At 41.1% G+C, this 24,814-nt stretch overlaps 1 protein-coding gene across 6 annotated transcripts in view; it reads left to right on the top strand.

The window, feature by feature from the left end:
- kn (EBF transcription factor knot) overlaps positions 1 to 24,814 on the top strand; it is an 83,000-nt gene that overhangs the window by 53,938 nt on the left and 4,248 nt on the right. For all 6 annotated transcript variants that reach the window (XM_035866287.2, XM_035866288.2, XM_035866283.2 and 3 more), the window contains exons 7-11: positions 18,330 to 18,411; positions 20,042 to 20,174; positions 23,770 to 23,924; positions 24,052 to 24,178; positions 24,323 to 24,625. In XM_035866287.2, coding sequence (XP_035722180.1) covers positions 18,330 to 18,411; positions 20,042 to 20,174; positions 23,770 to 23,924; positions 24,052 to 24,178; positions 24,323 to 24,625 — 800 coding nt within the window. The remainder of the gene's footprint in view (positions 1 to 18,329; positions 18,412 to 20,041; positions 20,175 to 23,769; positions 23,925 to 24,051; positions 24,179 to 24,322; positions 24,626 to 24,814) is intronic.

Here is a 24,814-nt window from a genome sequence, read left to right as displayed (position 1 = left end):
CGTGTGATGATAACGGTAGATACTAAAGACGCAGTAAAACGTTAAGTGACTCCGCAAAACGCGCTCGTTGTCGCGAAACAACGCGTATATAATACGTATTCATATATATATATATATATATATATATATATATATATATATATACATATACATTACATATATGTAGGTATATTTCCATCGTACGTACTCATTCGTACCTTTGTACTTGTATCATCGTGATATATAGAACATGTGTGAGAGCAAAAATGTGAACTACGTGCGATAGTCTTTCTTTCGGGTTAGCAAAAAAGTTCCTTCTTAGATGTTAGATCGTATAAAAAGATTCGATAGAGGGAAACTAATATACGAACGATAAAAAAAGGTATATAAGAAAAAGAGCAGTTTATAAAATCTTGATTAGCTTGTAAATTGAAGCAATATCCAGGTTAATCTTTTATGAAGTATCCAAAGGATAATTTCACTGGATATAACGCGCCGTTTTCACTTATTTCGCCATATTGTCAAAAGTTAAGCGACGAATTTATCCACGTCGAGAAGGTTTAAACGCGACGCCAGGCGTTGTCTACCAACCGCGTATAATTCCGAGCAACTCTATGAGCATTCGTGTGCGTGTGGACGTTCGTACGTGTCGTTATCGCTGTACAAACGGTCATACTCGCACATTCAAGCAAATACAGAGAAACACACACACATACATACATACACGTACACACACACATATTGCAAGTTCGTATCGTAGCGAGCTACGGTGTAGTCAAGCGGCATTTGCATGAATTTGTTGGCCTGATATAACTCGGCAAGGATCGTGCTTTAAACCGGATATGCTCGATGGTAAGGAGAAAGTTAGCGTAAGGGATAAAGAAGGTAGTAGTACTGGCGGACAATGGACCAAGTTGAGATGGGCTCCTTTAAGAATGCGACCGCCTTCGAGCTCTCTCACTCGAGCTGACTTTTTTCAATTTGTTAATTCAGGGTAATCTTGAGGGTGGCTAATTTTATACCTTCCTTCGACTTCCGTGCATCCCCGTCGTGAAATTTTCTTTCCCTGCCTCTATCTCTCAATCTCCATCTCTCTTTCCATGCTCCTCTTTATTCACCACTCCTTAGTCCACCCTGGATTCTTCTCTCGTGACATTTAATCTTCGCCGTATTTTCCTTTCCGACTTTCCTCCAACCTGACTCTCTCTTCTACAAATGTTCTTTCCTTCATGACTATCCTTCTCGGTATAAAACGACGATATATATATATATATATATATATATATTTATATGGAGCGCATAAATTGATATTAATTCGTTTGAATGGCGTTTCACAAAGGGAACGGGGTAAGAAGTGTCAAGGATTTGGTCGAATGTGCGAACAAAGTGGACGTTTCGGGTTGGAAACGGTGTCTCAGTCTTTGAACGTTCTTGGCGAATCAAGAGAGAGGGGTGACCGAGCACGGTCTAGTGTACACATAGGGTCGCTAGTAGGATGACGGGCGTCGGCCATGTTGTCTTGACATTCTCCCCCAGGGGTTGTCGGGGGTAGATATATTTAGCCTGCTGCCTCCAGGGAGCCTCGCCACCCTGCAACTCCACCCAAACCCCAAAGCACTTCCGACTTATGATGCCGTTGTCCGACCGACCCTTCCCACCGTCGTCTTGTACAAGGTTTACAGACAAAGCTCTCTTGAATAAAGAAAACATACATTCCTAGCCATGTTCAATCGAATCCACCGGAATTTCGTACGTCCGACTATTCGAAAATGTTCTGTTATAAAGGACAATTGGATCGTTATGTTAAAGTTCCTCGAAAGAATTCTTCCTTTCTTTTTTCTTTCTTTTTTCTTTTTCTTTTTTTTTTTGTCTTTTTTTTTCTTTTTTCGTTCATTCACACACATCGTTTATATATTATTCGCATATTTATATTGATAAAAAGAATTTCTTAAGATACAATTAAGAAGAAAAAATTAAATCATTAGAAATTAATTAAATATTATCGTGGATCATTTCAATTAGAATAACACAAAATTCATGAAACTCGATTGAATACTTCGATTTATTGGTTCATCGTACCATTGAAATTTGTATCGGTCGCGCTAGCGCAAAAGTACTGTGTACACGCTCAATCCCAATCTTTATTACAGAAAACGAAGAGCGAGCAATATCAATTAGGACGTTAGTAGAGGAGATGGGTAGTAATGGTGGTGTTGGTGTTGTTGCTGTTGCTGGTGGTAGTGACGATGGTAGGCGGTGCATCGTGCACTTCAAGATCAGCGATTCTGGGTAATGACGGCGGGCCTCCACAATAACCGTGCGTCGCATCGCGAGCACATCTCCGAGAGCATTAGAGGGGGCGACGTATAGTTAGGAGGGGTTGCGCATCGTGTTTTCTCGGGCATCCACCATCCTCTTATTCTCTTTCCCTCCCTCTCTCTTTCTCTCTCTCTCTCTCTCTCTCTCTCTCTCTCTCTCTCTCTCTCTCTCTCTCTCTCATTGCTACTCTTTCCACCATTTCGTTCTCTTTTTCTTTCGTGCACGTACACGCGTATATAAACTCTCCCCTTCTTTTTCTCTTACACATATAAATTCTACACGCACACGCACACAAATATACATACATACATACGTACACATATATATATATATATATATATATACATACATATATACACACACATATAATTTCCCTTCCCAATCCCTCTTTTTCCCTCTCGCTCGCGAACCGCTGAAAGAAGTCATCAATATCGCGTGGCTTTTCGCTTCTGGCCATCCACAAGGGACAAAACTATTCCCGCGGATGGGCGGAGTCACGCCTAATCCCCAGAGTCAAAATGGAAGTCTCCGGAGACACCCCTCTGTGTCCCCCTTAGAACACTCCCCGTGAAAGTTTTGTCCTATCTCGAGAACGTTAGGCCGGACCGGAGGGTGACTCGGGACGATACTTATACGGCCGCGTAACGTATTACCGAACCAGGAGGACATTTTGCGAATTTCCGTACTCTCTCTTTCTACAGTACGTACAACGGAGGGACTATAGCACTGCCCTAGGATCCTCGAAGGAGAAGACGAGGGCGAACTTTGAGAGCGCGCGCAAGAAAGAGAGAGAGAGAGAGAGAGAGAGAGAAAGAAAGAAGATAGCAGTGGAAAAGGATACGACCGTTCACGCACCCTTCGCTTCTCGTCCCTCCTCGGGAAAAAAAGGGGGAAAGGGATATACGTGGACCTTCGTTTCTTCTTTCCCTTCGGTTTCCTTCTCTTATTTCTTTCTCTCCTTCACCCTTCGCCTTTTTTCTCCCTCTCCCGCCCCCCACCCCCCACCCCCACACACGCGTACGTACGTGCCAATACCTCCGCGACTAGAAGCACGCACGTGGAGACCATTCGAGAATGGCTTTCGATTTCTGTCCTCCTTGCGAAGAGTATCCAATGGGATGTGTACGCTTATATATATATATACATACATACATATATATATATATATATATATATATATATATATCCGAAGGGATGTAAAGGGAGAAGGAATACACAGTGCGGTTTTATACATTTCGTAGGATCGTAGGATCGTAGAATGAAATAAACAGAAACTGGCTGGGTAAAGTCATTTATTAACTTTCACATTTATATAAATATTGCAATTTTCACAAATTTTTATCTATATGAATTATTCCCGGTATATAATAAAATATCTATATTCCCGTAGAATCATCTTGATATCTCAATATCTTTTTGTAGAAAAGGACACGTTTCTCGTCACACAGCAACGAGCACGACCTTTCAAGATTCACTTTCATTTTCCGCTTGGCTAAGCGAGTCTTGGAAATCCTCGTGGCACGAGGAGAAGACGAAATCTCGCGAAAGGGAAAAAGAAAAAAAAAATGGGGTTTGTAAGTTGCGCGGATAATTCTCAGAATCGGGGATGGTAGAGTTCTCGTATAAGGGCGGCCCTCGCATACGATAGTACTGGTAGAGGTAAGGAAGAGGAAAGAGGGTTGTCGAGGGTAAGCTGTGAGGGAACGAACGGGGAAGTTGACTGCGATACAAGGAGTAGAATTTCATACAATCTTGAGCAAACTTCCTCCCTCCTTAGAGAATGTTCGCTCTCTCTTACTCTCCCTATTTCTCTTTCTCTTGCTCTCGCTTTCGCTCTCTTACTCTTTTCTCTCTCTCTCTCTCTCTCTCTCTCTCTCTCTCTCTCTCTCTCTCTGTCTTGCTATCTCTCTCGTTCTCTCTATTTTTCTTGTCCTGACGTTATTTATTTATCGACCTACTTCAGATCTCGACATTAATTTTTTACAATAGTCGACGTATTCATTATTCTTTGAGAAAAATTTTAATACATTTTAATAATTATCTCGATCTATAGACGTAACATTTTTATTATCATTATCGATCAGTATCATGCGTAACAGATACTGAATGATCATAAAGAAATACTCGATCTTTTCTCATCGGTTTATTTTCCAAGAACAAAATCTTTATCTTATTCGTGAGACGCGATGGTTGTCGTAAGAGAGAAAGAAAGAGAGAGGAGTGTTGCGAGGTAAAATGGGGAAAGGCAAAGAAAGAGAGGGATAGGGCGAGTCAGAGGGAGTGGAAGGGCAGAAAGAGAGAGGGAGAAAAAGAGGGAGACGGAGAGAGGGAGTGAGTGAGAGAGAGAGAGAGAGAGAGAGAGAGAGGGAAGGAAGAGATCGAGAAAGAGACAGCGAATCCCACGGGACTATCGACTGCCGAGTCCCGTGGGGCAAGTCGATACTCCAGGGACACCCCGTTCTCCTCCTTGGATGGTACTCCCGCTTTCTCCTCACCTCCTCGTCACCTCTTTCTACTAGCATTCAAGTTCTAAACACTCGACGCAAGCGCAAGAAAGCTCCGTATACTTCGACGTTCCCTCGACTCTTGATATTATATCGTTTCGAAACGACCATCTCGGCCGGGCAACAGTAACTTTTCTTGCCGGCGAAGATAGATATAGTATAAGAGAAAGAACAGATGATCTTTTTGCCTCGTCGATCAGCACCGACGTATTTATCGATAATCGCCGTTAATTTGGATCAAACACTACCAAAGATAGAGCGATCTTCTTCTTCCCAAGGAAGATAAAACCCATTGCCTGTTCTTATTTGGACTTTGAAGAGCAAGGTCATCTCTCTTTCTCTCTGTCTGCAGACACTCTCTCTCTCTCTCTCTCTCTCTCTCTCTCTCTCTCTTTCTCTCTCTTTCATTTTAGTCGTGCTTATTTCTCGTAATCGATCGAGTTTCTCGAGTTATTCTCTCGAGGAACTTGTTAGAAAAGAGGAAGTAAATACTGTACCTTCGTTTAAGACTAATAAACGAAAAATCATGCGCTTTCTTCAATCGTATATTAATTGCGATTATTTAATGAGCTATATCGAGTAAGCCGATAGTTATTCTAGAGATAGGAAAGAAGAAGAAAAAAAAAAAAAAAAGAAAAAAAAGAAGGAAAAAAGAAAAAGACAAGAAAAAAAGAAATGAAGAAGGCTCATTACTTTTCTCAATGCGAGAGATCACATGGAGGTAACGACGTAGTATTACGTAGGACGGCAACAAGCGGTAACAGTGTGCGGTCGGGTTGTCAGCACCGGTAAGTTATTTAGCGGTTGAGGCTGTAGCAGTTGGCAGCGCTGTCTAATTGTAACGGCACCTTTGGGACCGGTATCACTCCCCGCATCCGTCGAGCCACCCACTTTCCACCCTCGTGATCGTCCAACCTCTGTCTCTCTCTCTCTCTCTCTCCCTCTTTCCCTCTCTCTCTCTCTCTCTCGTTCCGTTACTCTCTTCCTCTTACCCTTCTACACCCTATTCCTCGTCGGAAACGCTCAGACGCCGTAAACCAAAAATACGACGACACTTTGTCGAAGCATCCGCCTCCTGCTCGTGCGTCTTAGTTTTCTAAAAAAAGTAACTCGTCTTAGCGAGGGTGGAAATACGGTCGAGGGAAGAAAAGAGAGAAAAACAGAGAAAGAAAAGTAGTAGTAGTATATAAAGAAAAAAAAAAAGAAATATATATATATATATATCATCCCATCATATAACTTCATTCGATCGGACATATATGATATTTTTAAATTCCAATAGGTAAAGTTCTACGGGGTTACGCGTATGATTTATTTATATTTAGAGATATAATAAGTTGAGAATATAACCGAGGAGGCCAATTGGTTGACGGAACTCGCGTGGAAAAACATCGACAATTTACGCTGATACGGTATAATATCTCGAATGAAATTCCGCAATCGTCGTAGAACAAAGTATCGAGCTTGGTTGTCGCCTCATAATCGTTGGGTGTCCTCGAGAAAAGCGGCTCTTCTACGTTTCTCTCGTAAACCGGTGTGGAAGCACGAACGTTTGCTTTATTGCCAGAGCTTCTGATATCACGGCGGTTGGTAGCAACATTGGTAGAAAGTGAGGCGAGGAAGCAAGCAAGCAAGCAACCGAGCGAGCGAGCGAGCGAGCGAGCGAGCAAGCAAGCAAGCAAGCAAGCAAGGAAGTAAGCGAGCAAGCGAGTAAGCGAACGAACGAACGAACGAACGAACGAACGAACGAACGAATGAACGAGTGAACGAGCATGCAAGCGAGCGAGTGAGCGAACAGGCTGGCAAGCAGGAAGGCAAGCAGGGAGGCAGCAGCATTATCTTCTCTCTGTGAGGGTGAGAGAGGGCGAATGCCCTCCCCATGAGATCACCATGGCAACCCCTGCACGGCCCGCTACGGCGTCCTGTCCTGCGTGCTTCCATGTCCTGCCAACATGGCGACTGCTAACCTCCCAAACTCCGACCAACGACGATAACTGGAAAGCCTCTTGCTCTCGTTTTGTCTCTCTCTCTCTCTCTCTCTCTCTCTCTCTCTCTCTCTCTTTCTCTTCTTCCTTTACTTGCTTCATCTTCTTTTTCTTATTTTCTTTCTTTTCTCCTTTCTCTTTCTTCTACAACGTAAGAATTCGTCGACCCGCTTTGCATTCGATCCGGAAAAGAACCGCTCGTCTTTGTCGAAGGAGTAGAGAGAAAAAGAAAGAGAGAGAGAGAGAGACTCGTGCCACCGTACTAAAAGAGAGAGAAGGATAGAGAAACTTGAAAAATCATCTTCAAGGAACGAAATCTTATCTCGGTCCGCACGAGTTTATGACCCTCGACGTGCTTCCGTAGATTTGTTCGTAGGCTGAGACAACTTGAGTATCGTTCGTGCTAGCTAGAGCGCGTTTTATTACAATTGCTTGAGTTAACAGTTCGGATTATATAGAACGATCTAAGGATTGATAAAGATTTTTGATTAAAAATCGTAATCTGTAACGTTATTAAAATCATATTATTTCCATAAATATATGTACGTATAGATACATGTAGATATATGTAATTCAAGATAAATTTATAGATTTTAATTGTATCCTTATATAAGAGTAGAATATATATATATATATATATATATATATATATATAATAATGAATAATATATTATAATTTATCATTAATCTGTAAATACTCAATGTATTTATGTATATTACGAGAAATGATAATGTCGGCAATGCCTTGATTTACATTTCACATTTCACCATGTGAACGACGAGTTCTGCATCGTAGTAAAAGATATTAATTACTACGCACGTTAAGTCCATTCGTTCGGTGATTCTTCACACCCCTTCCATTCATCGGCACGAAAGAACGTCCATAGGGAGAAATTAAAAACGTGGCCTGCGGCAAAATTAAGACATATTTTTTAATAAAGCCCGATAGCGATCCCATTTGCCATTGCGACTTGCATTTTGAGGGGGTTTTGCGGTTTCCGCCGGAATAATCACGAAAATCAGACCGTTACACACACACACATACACATACACACATGTATATATATATATATATATATATATATATATGCATATACTTGTATAGGTACTTACATATATATACTCCAAACGAAAAAGCATGGAACAGGGTGGATATCTAAGGGAAGTTAATGCATAATTTATGCGTTACGATTACTATCGCTTTTACCTAGCTAGCTAGCCAGCATCCTGGAATTATTATATGCTCGACATAAAAGATTTATTCTCGATTAAAATTTCGATATATCGATATTTTTGCGCGCCCTATATTCCCTTTCTTCGAAATGTATAGAAAAGATATCGCATAAATTACGTTCGATTTTTATCTTTTGTTGTATCATTGATCGAAGTAAAGAAAACAAGAATTAATAAATAAAAGTATGAATTAAAAAAATAAGAAATAGAAAAAAGAAGAGAGAGAGAGAGAGAGAAAAAGGGAGAGAAAGAGAGATAGAGAGAGAGAAAAAGAGAAAAAAGCAAAACGATTGAAAGTAAACGAAGAGAGCAAAAGAGGCCAGAAGAAAGATAGATAAAGAAGGAAAAGGTAGAGAAAGAGGAATTGAAGAGAAAGTTCCGAAGCATACTAGTCGTGGATTTTACCGAGTTTCGAACTAGGTACTGCTCTTCAAAGCGGGTTGCCTATCCGGTGGGAAAGGGCTGGGAAGATACGCAGGGATAGGATGGTTTCCCTCGCTAAGTCTGTTAAGGAAGACTCACGAGTTTCCTCTCAAAGGAGCCGCGAATATTAAAATCACATTTTAACCTTCCCGCTACGAGGACAAACTCGAAGCTCAAGCAACAAAGTTAATGGGAATTAAACGAACTCTTGTTCGCGAACTTGCGTCCCTGTTATTATACATACCTATATAAACCCTGTGATATATTATATTATATATGCGGCTTGTCGTACATTGAAATTATCGAAAGGAAGAAAGAAAGAAAGAAAGAAAGAAAGAAAAAAAAAAAAAGGGCGGAAAGAAAAAAAATGGAAGGAAAAAAAAAAAGAAAAGAAAATAAATAAAAGAAGAATTGATTCCGAAAGGAGCATTCGTCATCCGTTCACATGTATAGTAGTAGTTTAGTTACAGTTTTAGCTTTAACACGTATGTATTTTATGTATACACTGGCCATGGAATGTAGTTTGTTTCGGATAAATGGATTCGTATTCGATAGATCGAAACGAAACGGATATCGAGAGCTTCGAGAGGATTTACAGGCACAATGGATTGACGCTCGCATCAGATTCCGTTAGATGTAGTAGACGTATATACGTTTATGAATGTATACATACAGATACGAGTCGTTCATCGTACGATAGTCGAGTTTAACGCGGTTATGTTGTTTCGCTTGTTGCAACTTTCAGATTTATCTTGCGCGAAATAATCTTACGCATCGCATTTTCTCTCCGAGTACGAATGGCTGTATCGCGATATATAGATATATAGAGAAACGAGTGTATATGTATTTATATATTTATATAAATACATATGTGTATATGTGTTTATGTATTTATATATTATATATTTATATATTAAATATGTATGTATGTGTGTATATATATATATATATATATATATATATATATATATATAGATGTAGACACATATCTACACAGTCCTTTTCCTTTTTCTCCCTCGGGCAAAGGAACATGTATGCGTGAATGCGTGTCTGCGTGAGCATGCGCGACTTACGAGCGTTTTTGTCGATATTTGACAGCGGCAACTTTAGAGGGTCCTAACCGCCCTTTCCGTGGCCTCAGGGGGCTCCGTATCTAAATGCAGGCATTAATAAATCGCGCGTACACGCGTACACCTACAGGGCTTTCTCTCTCTCTCTCTCTCTCTCTCTCTCTCTCTCTCTCTCTCTCTCTCTCTCGCACTTAGATACGTACACATACCGACGTGCAAAGGAATCGTCCTCCGTCGAGTTAAGTCGCTTTACTCTGGCGAAGGGAAGGTCTGATGCGTTTATGGAAATGGTTCGTGCTTTGTCCGAGAATAGCCGAAGGCTGAAGGATAACGAAAATAGGACGAATTTCCGAAAGGTAAATTCGTCGACGTTAAATAAATGTTAGACGGTAGTAGAAAATAAAAGGGAACATATTGGACGGAGGATTGAGTTTCGATTATTATTATTTCTTGTAAATTTCGATTGAAATAAACTCGGCCGTCGTACATCGTACGTCGTAGAAGTAAACGCACGTGCTCGTACTCCTGTTCCTTGTTGCTATTGCAGTTACTGTTGCTATATTGCTATTGCTATACTACCTAAGTGTATATATAACGTGGCTCTCATTCTTAGACCTGAAATCATGCATCTTTCATCAGTCCCCCGAGCAAGGAGAGCGGTACCGAGTATAGTCTCGTTGGATCGGTGCAAGGCGCGGTGCACCGGCTTTAACGTTAGTTAATAGTTACAGCCAACTACGCGATACGTGGTAAATCGTCGGTTGATGCGTCGTACGTGCGCGCGAGGCAAATCTAGTTATGGCAGCAGGCCTCTCGAGCCGTCTTGTTGCTTAATGTGATAGACTGCCATTAGGGGCATCTCGCTGTCGTGACGAGGGGTCAGAGGAACGGAAAGGGGAGTATAGAATATAGTGTAGGATAGGAGAGAGAGAGAGAGAGAGAGAGAGAGAGAGAAGTAAGAGAGGGTGGTAACGGTGGGTGGTGGATAGTGCAATGGTGGTTGTGAGCTTGCAGAACGTAAGGAGCCCACGACAGGGTGCGTTAGTTCGATCCACGTTCTAACTACTAAGACGTATTACTTGGGCTATGAATTATGCAGCGTCTCTCTAGTACCTTAGCGAATAGCCTTAGCTCTTGTAACATCTTAGGACTTAGGCAAACGGTACCCTCTCCTGTCTGGAATTTCGTTAACTTGCCCTCCCGTTGCGTGTACACGCGAGAGCACCTGATTTCCTCCTCCCTTTCGTAAACACAAAGACACGCCGGTAGCTATGTCCTCGGTCCTAATTTCTCGACAAAGTGGAGCTTTGAATGTTTAATTCGTAGAGCTCGAGATTTATCGGGAAGACATCCTCGAAACTTTTCCTCGTTGCCAAGACGGCTCTCTTTCTCTCTTTCTTTCTCTCTCTTCTTCTTCTTCTTCTTCTTCTTCTCTTCTCTTCTCTTCTCTTTCCTTCTCTCTGTCTATCTAACGCGCATACGCATATAAACTCTTACGTCACTTTGGTAGGTACGCTGTTTGTGTCGTCAGCTCAGTGAGAGGAGGTCAAACAAGCGTTATCACGAGTAGTTCTCTCTTTTCGCTCTTACGAGACCTTACGAACGAGTCAACGCTCAGGTACCCCTAATATTTTCTCTGCTCATACGTTCGTCGGGCTTGTTGGCTTTCATGTAAATTAAATTCACCTTCATTTAATTTCTACGGACAACGTGAAAATATAGTGACGTAGACCAACTTAAAACTCCTTATCCGTGGAGATTAGTGGCCCAACATTAATTATTTAGCATCGTTCCTTGAACCGTCCACACACCGTTTATATATATTTACTATTCTTAACTTTCACTCAAGAGTGACGGTATTTTACCACACGTTACATTACGTTATCCATGCGCACATATATATATATATATATATATATATATATATATATATATATATGTATATATGTACGTACTTACGTAGATGTAAACGTGTATGCACGTCACTTATGTCACGTTTTAAGCATATTTCGATCGTATGGAATATAAGAAAAAAGTTAAAAAATATAAATTGGAAATGAAAGAGAAGGAAGATATCGTTTAATTTCAATTGAAATACTTTTTCATTGATGAGCGTAATCTATACACGGAAAATTATTTTCCGAATTAGTCGATGGTTGCATACGATCCTTCTTAGGTACTTCCTATCCTTAATACTTCCTGCGAGTAACTAAAGGAGGAAGAGGAGGAGGAGGAGGAGTAGGAGGGCGAGGGTGAGGAAAGGCAGAGAATCCAAAGAGCTGGTAGATGCTGGATGACGTTGGTGCAGGAGTATAAAACGAAGGGGGTGTGGCGAAGGTGGATGAAGCTGGTGCAGGGGGCGTAATGGAGGTTGGTTAAACATTAAGCATCCCCTGATACCTTGCTAACCCCTTACTAACCCCAGTTAAGGTGTATGCAAGGTATACAGCTCTAGGTGCTTTCCTATACGTTACGGACCTCCGTACACATTCTTACTAATTGACGTCCTACGCTTCTGCATTATGCACTTGCGATTACTCTCAGGCGTTCTCTTACTAAAATATATCAGATCGCTCGTAGGCTGAGTTCTTTTGCTATCGCCTTGATAGAAGGATCGACCTTGATCCAAGAGAGAGGAAGAAAGAGAAAAAAGAGAGACAAAGATAGATAGATAGATAGATAGATAGATAGATGATAGATAGATAGAGAGAAAGAGAAAGAGAGAGAGAGAACAACCCTTTGAACGTCGTTTCGAATCTAGCTAGCTTCGTTTCCTTGACCTCGATGCTGCATTGACCCTCCCTTTCATCCAGTGGAAAGGTCTCGCAGAGCGCGTGTCTCCTGTAGCCTTTTGCCAACGACACAAGGTCGATCGATCGATCGCACTCAACATATTCTTATAAGATCGACATTAATGAACTGGTAGAACGACAAAGTTAGAGACAAAATTCGACTGTGAAGAATAGTAATGAGGTTTCTACTAAAGGAACGACTTTTCGTGGTCGATAAAATCGCTGAGTAAGGATCGATCGAATTAATAGGTCATTAGTATACCATCGGACACGCCCTTCGTTTCCTTTCTCTCTCTCTCTCTCTCTCTCTCTCTCTCTCTCTCTCTCTCTGTCTCTCCTTCGAGTAAGCCGGAATCTTCTAATTCCATGGGGACCGTATCCGCTAAGAGCGAGCTTTCCTTAGAGCGGTATCATGCAATGAATTCTGAACGGCGTTCTGCAAATGGCTCGATCGTTCGGGTACGACGATAAAATATCTTTATTTAAAAAGAAAGAAATCGAGAGGGTAGGAAGGGGCTCGATCGATTGGAAATCTTTCTCTTGAATTTACACCGCGTTATATCGGTTCTTTTTATGGTGACGACGAGGACAAGGACAATAGCGGAAGGGTGGGAGGGAGTAAGCTAGGAAGGAGTTTTGAGAATGGGAGAGGCTGAAAACATGATTAAAGATTTTCCGACGTGGGAGAAAATGGATTTCTGATACGCGTAATGCCACCCTATTTGGAACTATTACGCGTAAGTCCCCTAGTAAGCTCCCTATATCCATTCGCTCTCTGGTGGAAATATATTTACTAGATCAGAAGGTACTTACTCTTGACTTGGCCCTCGAGCGAATAGTATAACGGGTGACTCCTAAGGATAATGTTAGCGAAATGATACATCAGTAAAATTTCTATGTTCTTAGTTCGTTAAGATACCTTTTGATAGGTACAGATATAAAGGAGTAAAAAAGTATATGGGAACAAATAGCGATCGATCGATTTTTTAATCGGACAAAGAAAAAACATACGGAGCACCGGCGTGGAAAGTAAAAACCTCTAATTGGTAAACGGGAAATATAAACAAGCAAACCGGCATGCGAATGGCAATGATTTATTGCAAGGTTTGATTGAATTCATTTGACTCTGTTTACACGATAGCCACTCGCGCATTTCTCGCCCATATTCCACCCCCGTCTGTTCAAGCTTGCTCTTTCTCTTTCTCTCTCTCTCTCTCTCTCTCTCGATATTTAGACTTTTCCCATTCGCGCATGTTATTTTTTTCGTCGATTCCGTTCGTTCATTCGTTCGTTCATTCGTTCGTTCGTTCGTTCGTTCGTTGCCGCCGCCGCGAAGTTGTTCCCTGTAAAAGTTGAAACAGCGGACGATGCACGTTTTTTTTCTACGTGCATACTACCGGCCACGACGCCTGAACCGTAGAGGGGTTTACCCTTCCACCCGTTATCGTTCGAAAGCGTAAAGCTACGTTTTATTTCATTTTTGTTCGGTACGTTGGAATGGGCCACCACCGTGCCTAGTCTCGAGAGCCGACACGGGGATGATTTCGTCGATCGCCCTGCGCATGTATCTTTTATTCGACGTTGATTCCTCGTTAGTAGTACAATAACTACCTTGGTATATATATATATATATATATATATATATATATATTATAGAGTATATTCTCGTATTAGATACGAAGGAAAATTACGGCTTTGTTTGCATCGGTATCGTCCCGACGTAATTTATCTACACGAAAATATATATATATATATATATATATATATATATATATACATATATATATAGATGATATACATATATATAGGATGACATTCCTCATTTGAGTTTTTTATACAAAATACAATTAATTATTGGAAAATTTTTGACGTTTTTCAAATAATATAAAAGGTTTGTCTTTATAGAAATAAAAAAGACAATTGTAACTTCTTTTATCTTTCTTGTAGATATACGAAAGAGATTCTTTGTATTTTTTTTTTTTCTTTTCTTTCCTTTTTCTTTTTATTTCATGCTTCAGTTCTCATCCATTTAAATCCCATAAAAAAACATCGAGCAAAATATTTCTCATAATGGGTTCGATGAAAAATCATGGACACTTCTCGTGTTTCTCTTTCATAACACCTTAAACGTTATTCCGTCTAAAAGGAACGTGAAAGCCCTTAAGTTTTACACGTCGAACGCGAGGACTTGCTAGGAGTCTTCCGATGCTTAGAACCCTTGCGCGAAGAAGTAGATGATGGGTAGATGTAGGGGTAAAGAGAAACGAGGTATCTACCGGGTGTTCATCTCGCGTCAATCCAGAATAGATTTTTCTTCGTGGAAGCTTGCACGAGGTATACGAAGAAGAATGAAGAGAAAGAAAGCGACAACGGCGAAGGAGAAAAATCTAATAGACTATCGAAATCGAGTTTGAACCCCTGTAAGAAACTACCCCCGTCTAGAACGACACTCTTCTTCTCTCTCTCTCTCTCTTTCTTTACGGGCTATGTTCGCTATACAGCACCATCTCTGTATCTTTCTCTCTCTTTCTCTTTCTCCTCTATATTTCTCTGTATTGGAGAGAAGGGTGCCCGAAATGAAATCCAGTTCGCATTTGAATCAATCGGTAACGTAATCCATTAGCCTCTAACAGCCAATGCTTGGAGGATGATACTGTAGGAAACGGAGAAGAAAGCGTACGAGGTATCGTGTAACACGACACGTCGAAGTGTCGTTAACGATTAGTCTTCTCTATTTAAAAAAATTTCTATACTATTTTCGACGAATCCTTTAAATGTAACGAACATCGTTGAAAAAGTTAAGTATCCCGATCGATATACACTATGGATAATCTAAAAAGGTACGGAATAGAGGATAAAGCATAACGATAGATAGAGGGATGTCGACTGTCATATTCTTTTTTTATTTCTGTTCAGCAACGAATCTCTTTCATCTCCCATGGCGATACTCTTCTAATGTCGATAAATGCCGCTATCGGCATCGAATCGATCTCGACAGGTCGAGATAAGACAAAGATCCACGAAATGTTCGACGATATTTTCCCATGACAGTGACTCTCAACTGTTGATCTTTAACGGTTAAAAAAAAAAAAAAAAAAAAGAAAAATAAAAAAAAGAAAAGAAAGGAGAAGAAAAAATTTCTTCCATATAAAACATCTCGATGATAATATAGGTAAAAGAAATTTGAAAATGAGTTGAAACTATTTCGAGAAACGTTATCGAGTCGTTCCTGTTGTCTTCGTGCTCGTCGTCGTACCAGTTAAAGGGCCACTTTACGCCCGGTAGTATCATAGATGTAGGTAGTACGCTCGATGGCGTTCCTATCTACGAACGACTAGAAGGCGTCGTCGTCGTCGTCGTCGTCGTCGTCGTCGTCGTCGTTGTCGTTGTCGTTGTCGTTGTCGTTGTCGTTGTCGTAGTCGTAGTCGTAGTCGTAGTCGTAGTCGTGTAGTCTTCGTGTTGCTCTGCAGCCTCGAGCGCAACGAAGACATCCTGTTTAGAGCAAGATCCACGATAGCGATAAGCCAAGGTACAATGCTTTGAATACCCATCCAGCATTCGCGATACCATCTTAACGTTCTCTAAGAGTAAACGAAATTAAATTCGCTCGACGCTTTCGAAGAGAAAGAGAAAGAAAAGAGAGCAAGAGAGAGAGAGAGAGAGAGAGAGAGAGGGAAAGAGAAAGAGAGAAAGATAGAGATAGATAGAGTGCATTCTCACTGAAACTACAAGTCCTTCGAAACGGATACGAAACGCGTGCTACGCAAGATCGATACCTTTCTTCCCCTTTTCTTTCTAGCAACGAAGAATCAGCTTTTTCTTCATAGATGGTGTTACATGTTCGACACGATCAAATATTTAACAAATTCAATAGATACTTAATGTAAATGCATTATTACTTTTACCGGATAGATCAGTAATTTTTTTTTTCTTTCTTTCTTTCTTTCTTTCTTTCTTTTTTTCTTTTTTTTTTTTTTTTTTTTTTTTTTTTCCTTTTTTTATTCGAACATCATTTCTTTCACGCATATAATAAAAATGAAATGAAACACTAATCTCAATGATAATTATCATCGTATAATGTATCTATTATAAACTTAATGAGAACGATGATATACGAAATATCTTGTTTAATTCATTCGTTGTTATTAAAACGATATATCTTTCGACGAAATTCGTCGTCTTTTCTTTCTAACGCGTGAAACAAAAAAAAGCGTGAACGTAGGCGCGTATATAAGAGCATAAAAGGGATCCTCGAAATAGCAGCTACCCTTCGTATTTTGTTCGTTCGATGATTTGCGCGCGCGTGTGTTCGGAGTAAGCGAAAGAAGAGAGAAAGAGAAAGAGAGAGAGAGAGAGAAAGAGAAAGAGAAAGAGAGAGAGGGAGGGAGAGAAAGTTGGAAAGAGAGAGAGAGAGAGAGAGAGAGAGAGAGCAAAAAAAGAAAAGCTAACACGCTAGTCGAAGGTATGTGTTTGATTTTTCCATGAAGTCCCGGATCGCGGGAACGCACTCCGCGGGGGGATGACAATGTACTCCCACGGGAATGGAGGCCTAGCAGCCACCCAGAAAACCACCCTTCTTCTATCTCTCTTCGCGTCTCGGCCCTCCTGATTGTTTCCTACGTGTCTCCTACGCTTTTTCCGATCTTCCTCCTACTATCGCCTATATATTCGGGAGTTTTCGACTAGCTCGCTCTCTCGTTCGTTCATTCCCTTTTCTCCTCTTCTCTCCTCTCCTCTACACTCCTCTCTTCTCCTCTCCTCTCCTCTCCTCTTCTCTTCTCTTCTCTTCTCTTCTCTTCACTTCTCTCCTCTCGTTTCCAACATCCACGAACCTTCAACGATCCGCCATCTCTCTCTTTCTCTCTCTCTCTCTCTCTCTCTCTCTCTTTATTTCTCTCTCTTTCTATTTCTCTGTCTCTCTCTCTCTCTTGCTCTCGCTTAGAAACGGCCGCGGCTTCCAGCACGGCACAGTCGAAAAATTTCCTCGAATTCAATATCCCTCGATATTCTACATAATTCATGAAAATTGAGCCGCCGGCTTTTTTGCCTGAACCCTCCACCTCTTTTTCTCCTTCCTTCCTTCCTTCCTATTCCCCCTCTCTCTCTCTCTCTCTCTCTCTCTCTCTCTCTCTTTCCGTTTCTCTCTATATCTCTCTCTCTCTATCTTTCTTTTTCTCTCTTTCTTTCTTTCTTTCTATCCTTCTTTCTTTTACTCTAACACATCTTCACGTCCTACATATAGGAACGTTTTCTCGTAGACGAAAGCCAGCAGTGCACCAGTTCTACTTCGATCTCGTCTGCGCGCGTCTAACTTTCTATCGTCTCTCTTTCTCTCTCTCTCTCTCTCTCTCTCTCTCTCTCTCTCTCTCTCTCTTTCTCTTTCGTCGGTTTTTCACGAACACCCTCCCACTCGCATCGTTCACCCTTTTCTATCGACGTCAAGCTTCTAGGACAACTCGACGATGCTCGTCCGTCTTAAAAATCGTCACGTTTCTATTGTTTCAGATATTTTGTTTTCCTACTAAACTCCCTCCCAGCCTTCTAACCTCTCTTCCCATCCACCCCTTTTCCCTTTATTTTTTTCTTTTAATAATAATAATAATAATATCTTTTATAGGTGACGATTTTTTTCCTGGCTTTCTTTTCTTTTCTTTTTTTTTTTTTTTTTTTTTTAGAAAGATTAGTCTGTAAGATGTCGTTTGACATTTACACGAGAAAAGACAAGCGCACATTTTTTATAGTGTATATATATATATATATATAATTATATATATAGACGATACCTTACGTAGATACCTAGAAAGGTCGAGAAACACGTGGTCAGGTAGATCGGGCTAAGGGGCCGGCGTTTAATCTAAAGAAATACTGAATAATAGAGGCGAGTTAGACGAGACTCGCGATTGGCTTATACAGTATTCAAGGTTGCTTTCCAACAAAATTCACCTTCTAATTAAGTTCTCGTCTTTAGAGGATTGTTAAGCAAGTTGTCAACCATTTAACTAGCTTCCCCTACTCTGTTTTCAGATTCTTCCTCAAGTTCTTTCTCAAGTGCAACCAAAACTGCCTTAAGAATGCCGGCAATCCGCGTGACATGAGACGATTTCAGGTAAGACCATTAAAAACTTTTTTATCGTCGATATTATTAAGAATTAAAATTAACCGTTGTTAACCATTCAGACTTTATATGGGGTCATATAGTATATATGAAAGTTAATTTATCGTCATTGGCGCAAAATGTCTTTACCGAGTAATCGGAGTGGTTCTCGTAAGAGAGAGGAAAAAAAAAAAGAAGAGAAATTTTTTTTTTTTTTTTAATTTCCAAAAGGAAACGTCCCCGGTGAAAAGACAAGAATTTCTCGATGGGGCGACCATCGTCGAAAGTTGAGAGCCCCATCCAAGAGACTTGTAATCCAAGGGGTTGGCAATTAGCTCAGCACGGCATCAGCCAGCCCGTCCCCTTTCCCCGTTTTATCCTTTATCCTCCCTAACGACCCCTCCTACGATCCTCCTACGGACCGACGCCCGTATCTCGCCATCCGGCTTTTCCTCCTTTCGCCGAGACAAAAGACAGAATTAAAAAATAAATTAGCAAAAACCACGTCGCACGTTTTTCCCCTTCCCCATCTCCTTTACGTTCCACTTTCTTCTTCTCCTCCTCCTCCTCATTCTCTTCTTCTTTCTCCTCCTTTACGTTTACTTCCACCAAACGTCTTTTTACTGTACCCTTATCCTTCTCTCTCTCTCTCTCTCTCTCTCTCTCTCTCTCTCTCTTTTTCTCAATTATATAACAGGGTCGCGCTCAACCAAAATTAAAATACTTATCGCAGTTTCGAATTTGTTTTGGTATTGCTTACCGTCGAAAGTTACGAATTAAAATTTCAGCCCCTTCACAACCCGCGAAAATTTCGCGTAGCACTGAAGGGAGAACACTCTTAACCCGCTCTTATCCTTTGAGACTTGCCACCGCGTTATTCGCCGGGCTAATACCACCGACTGTGCAAGAAAGTTGGCAAAACTTTGACTGGACAAAAGTTCGCGCGCCGATTTTACGAATGTTACCTACTACTAAGGAATCTGGAACGTGAGAAATTCTTCTCCTTCACTTAGTTTCTCTTACGAAGAGAAAAAAAAAGGAAAAGAAGGAAAGAAAAAAAAAAAAAAACAGAAAAAGAAAAAAAGCGAGAGATAAACTTTAATTCACTCGGCTCGATTAATCATTTTAATTGAGTATCGTCGTTATTTTAACGCTCGTATTTTAACACCGAAATTATCTCTATCTATCTATTTGCGCAAATACACGTTTCCTTTTTATATCTTGTGTAAAGTCGAAATCGCGAGAGTCACGAATTGCATGCCGACTTGTTGGTTATACACGTTATCACATCCGACAAATTTGTTCGTGTTTGCTCACTCGCAAAAAAATGTAAGCCCTCAAGTTTATATGTCGTGCAGAAAATTTGCGCTTTAAATGCTTCGATTACTTCGTCCGTTTACGTTTTTAATTCGTAATACTTGTTACAGAAACGGAATTCATTGAAACATGAAATTTACGATATTACGGGAAACGTAATAATGTTGTGAATTAAATGAATCTAAAACGATCGTAAATTTTCTCGTTTATATCGTTACTCTGATACATATAATTACATATATAAATATTTACCTACGCGTCATATATTTTACATGCGATCGATTTATAATACGATTTTCAGCTAATCTTAAAATTTATGTTCTAGGTGATCATATCGACGCAAGTAGGAGTGGAAGGTCCATGGTTAGCGGTATCCGATAACATGTTTGTCCACAACAATAGTAAACACGGACGCAGAGCGAAACGATTGGACCCCAGTGATCCTGGCGAGTATAACAGTGAGTATAGATCAAAGATATAATGGAGTATAATATGTTCCTTTCGAATTGATTTTCTTAAAAATCATTTTTGGCCAAACATCTTCTATCCTCTCTCTATCTATCTATCTATCTATCTATCTATCTATCTATCTCTCTCTCTCTCTCTCTCTCTTTCAATACCACGATACTCGAGTTTAGTGTACTCTGAACGGGACGATACTTTACGAAAGAGATTACGATCATAATACGCGATTAAAGCGGCGTAACTTGGGTAATCGAGTTTAAGCGTTCGTCTCTTGGATCCCTGCATAGCCACTATATATCTCTCTCTCTCACTCTCTCTCTCACTCTCTCTCTCTCTCTCTCTCTCTCTCTCTCTTCCGCGCGCGTTCTCTCAGGCAACTCAGTGGCGTATAATCGATCCCATTAAGTCCGTTATACGTTCTCGTTTAAAGGTAACGTCGTTAAGTAATATACCTCTCTACACAGTTATTTCGCGACAAATTGAACGATTCAAATTGATCTTTGGGAATTGTTATATAGAAGAAAACTAAATGTAACCATGTAATCTTGACATTTATTCCAACCTCATAGTGATGGAGTTTAACGTGCAATTTGATTCGAGGCTCCTCCCACCAATCCACCATTCCTTAGAAGTGGAAAGATCAAAGCTGATTTCCCAAACGATTCACGGTTGTCACTCGCAATTGGAAGGAGCTAGTGTTGCCCCACGTGCGCGGCGTATTCGAGCGAGACGAACGTGAAAGAGTAAGAGTAAGAGTAAGAGTAAGAGTAAGAGTAAGAGTAAGAGAGAAACAGATAGAGAAAGAGAGAGAGGGAGAGAGAGAAAGAGAGAGAGAGAGAGAGAGAGGGGTAGAAAGAGGAAGAGAGAAAGAGAGAGGAGAATACTGGTTTTCTTCGGGATCGGTATAACGACTCGGGAGGTACGGCGAAGAGGCGGAATCGTAAGGAGGGCCGAAGGAGGCTGGGATATAAGGAGTCATAGGGCAATTCAGCAAAGTTTGGCGTCGGCCGCGCATACAAACGGCTGATATCGCGCGGATACCCCTCGCTACACTCACTCTCTCGCGTGCACTCATTTCTCTCTCTCTCTCTCTCTTTCTCTCTTTCTCTCTTTCTCTCTCTCTCTTTCTCTCTTCTTCTTTCTCTTTCTCTCTTTCTTCTTTCATTCCCTCTTTCTTTCTTTCCCTTTCTATTCTTTATCCTTTTCAACCTTCTCTTTTTCTTATTCCTCTTCTGAGTCTCTCCCGCTCGTCGTTCCTACAACGCCAAGACAAGATGTAAATCAATGGGATGCGGGAAAACGAAGGATCCTTCCTTCTCCTTCCACTTTCCATCTTCTTATTCTTTTCTTTCTTTTCGCTCTTTCTCTTTCCTTCTTCTTTATCTCTTTTTATTTCTTTTCCCCCTTTGTCTGGTTGGCTGCCACACCAAGAGCAAAGACACGAAGAGAGAACGGAATTGGCCCTCTCCTCTCCTTTCCTCGAGCTTTTCGTCTTCCTCACTCTTTTACTCTCTCTCTCTCTCTCTCTTTCTCTCTCTCTCTCTCTCTCTTTCTCTTTCTCTTTCTCTTTCTATCTTTTTGCTTTCTCGTCTCCCTCTTTCGCACGCCGACCGTGCCGTGGCGCGTTGGTTTGTGAATGCTAAGTTTAAGCTATCTCGTGGCACCACCCCCATTCGCTCACCCTCTCAAGCCCACTGACGCCATACCACCACCACCACCACCACCATCACCACCAACACACATTCGCTCTTTCCAAATCCCCTCGCTAGCTACCCCCGAAACGCTGGAACGAGCATACCAATGAGAAAAGACCGAGAGAAAGCTCGGCCGCGACGTTTCTCTTGCTTTTTCCTGCCAGTGTATCATTCGATTTCTACTTCTTCTTCTTGTTCTTCTTCTTCTTCTTCTTCTTCTTCATCTTCTTTTTCTTTTTATTTCTCTTCTTTTTCTTTTTTCTCCTTCACCTTCTTCCTTTTTTCTTTTGCATCTTCTTTTTTCCTTTTATTTATATATACAAAAGGAAAAGATTTTTCACTTTGAATTAATGCATTTTATCATTTCGATTTTATTTTAAAGATGATAAGGGATGATAAAGAGATCCTTAATATATTCGTGTAAACAATCCGGGTGTTGGAATAACAACGCGACTCTTCGAATTCGAAGGATGGTAAAGGAAGAGCTTGCAGAGGGTCGTAGAGGATTGAGAGAGTCGAGAGAGAGTAGCACCCCTTACCATTCAATGGCACGGGGGATTTTATTTATTCCGAGTTGGTACGCTTGTTCCGGTCTTCTCTACCGAATCCCTCTTTTCAACTCTCCTCCATTTCCTCCTTCTATTCTACCACCACTACTACTAACATCACCGCCACCGCCACCACCACCACCATCACCACTACCACTACATTCTCCTCTTCCTCCACCTTCCCATGTTACTCTTCTTTCTCCCACTACCCTATCGCTCGACAATTCCCTACCTAGGATGGTTGCCAAAACGGCTGCTTCCGTTTAACGACTTTCTTCTATACCGAACGCAATAAATACCTACGTCCCATTCAAGAATCTTCGTTTTCAGACAAAGTTGAAACTTTTAAACGGCTCGTCTCACCCCTTCCCCTCCCCCTCTCTATCTATCTCTCTCTCTCTCTTTCTCTCTCTCTCCCTTTCTTGGTTCCATTCTTACTTACTTTTCATCGTTTCAAAGTTTCCATCGTAATATTTATAATCGTTATCGTATATTTCAAATCGATCGATCGATCGATCTCACGATTTCGATCTGATTAAAAAAAGAAAAAAGAAAAAAATCGATAATATCGATTCTAATGGATTTAAAAGAGAAAAGTTTTCAACATTTCAGAGAACATTCCGAACGAGCCATCTATGTAAGTCTCTTAAGCTTCGTGAGATTTATCTTTCGGAGAGTGGATCCATAGTAGAAAGTGTTTGAGCGTCACTGGGAGCAATATACCATGATGTCAGCCACTCTGCCGTGGCTCCGCTTTGCCAGGGTCGGTGCCGGGGGTGGTTTGGCTTCGCTGGGGTACAAAATGATATCATTGGGTTATAAATTCCAAGCAGAGACACCGGCGCCCCGATCGTCCCCCCCCCCTTCTTCCTTCTTGTTACAACCCTTCTCTGGATCCTCCGACCCTCGTCCTCTCTTCTTCCTTCCCTCCCTCTTTCACCCTCTCTCTCTCTCTCTCTCTTTCTCTCTCACTCTCTCTCTCTCTCTCTCTCTCTCTCTCTCTCTCTCTCTCTCTGTCTGTATTTCTCTTTCTCTCTACCTTTCTCCGTTTCTCCTTTATACGTCCTCTCTCCGTTTTCACGTCCGGAACCAACCCCATGACTCTGAGAAATATATCTGCCACTTGGCCTCGACCGAATAAACAGAATATCCAGATAATTTTCCATATCCCATTCCTCGATGCAACCACGATTTTCTCCTAGACACTTTTTCCATGTTTCTTTCTGTATCCGATCGTTCCTTCTTATTTCGTCCGTTCCATTTCACTCACGAGGGTAGCGTTATACGTATTATTATCAACGTAAAAACGACAAGGGTCTTTAACGCTTGACATCTTTTTCACACAGGTTTGTATCAACCCATACCACTTCAGACACCCTGCATAAAGGCGATATCGCCGAACGAGGGTTGGACGACGGGTGGATCAACCGTAATAATCATAGGCGAGAACTTTTTCGACGGGCTTCAAGTTGTTTTTGGATCTATGCTAGTTTGGAGTGAGGTCAGCTTAATTAAAAAAGATCGAATATCTTTGAACGTAGCGACAAGTTTTTTTTTTTTTCTTTTTTTTTTGTCATTCATTTAAAGAGATTCGACGAAGCTTTATTTGTAATCTTTTTTATTTACAGATAATTACTCCGAACGCGATCAGGGTACAGACGCCGCATAGAGAGATACCGGGTGTTGTCGAAGTAACGCTTTCATACAAAAGCAAACAATTTTGTAAGGGGGCACCTGGCCGATTCGTTTACGTCTGTAAGTAATACGTCTGATTGGACTATATGTTTCAATTAAGAACAAAAAAGACAAGAGAGAGATCAAAAAAAAAAAAAAAAAAAAAAAGAAAGAAAGAAACATAGCAAGACAAAAAATGATCCTGTGTTTCTTAACGAATTGCAGCTTTAAACGAGCCAACGATCGACTATGGTTTTCAAAGGTTACAAAAATTAATTCCACGACATCCAGGGGATCCGGAAAAATTGCCAAAAGAAATAATATTGAAACGAGCAGCCGATTTAGCGGAAGCATTGTACAGTATGCCAAGGAGCGGTAACGCGGGTATAGCGGGGGCGTCGAGGAGTCCAGGAGCGGGACACCCACCGGCGCCCCCGACTTCGAGTTCGGCGACAGCGTTCAACTCGTATACAGGACAACTCGCCGTGACGGTGCAAGAGAATGGTAGTGCTACAAAGTGGACGGACGGTAAGTAACAATAACTCCAAGGAAGTTTCCTTCATGTATAACTCGTCGCTCGAAGAAAAGGAGGAAGAGACAAGCGCGAGATCAGCATCCGACGGATACATTTTGACACGACTGACAAAACATCGCCTCGACGTCTATCGCATCGATGCCGTTTCATTGCATAATACGCTGTCATCGTTGGTATCGTTT

The sequence above is a fragment of the Vespa mandarinia genome, chromosome 5, assembly GCF_050613455.1.
Source record: "Vespa mandarinia isolate Hongniang chromosome 5, ASM5061345v1, whole genome shotgun sequence".
Lineage (NCBI taxonomy): Eukaryota > Metazoa > Arthropoda > Insecta > Hymenoptera > Vespidae > Vespa > Vespa mandarinia.
The sequence above is the reverse complement of the archived record's forward strand: the minus strand, read 5'-3'. Positions and strand labels throughout refer to the sequence as shown.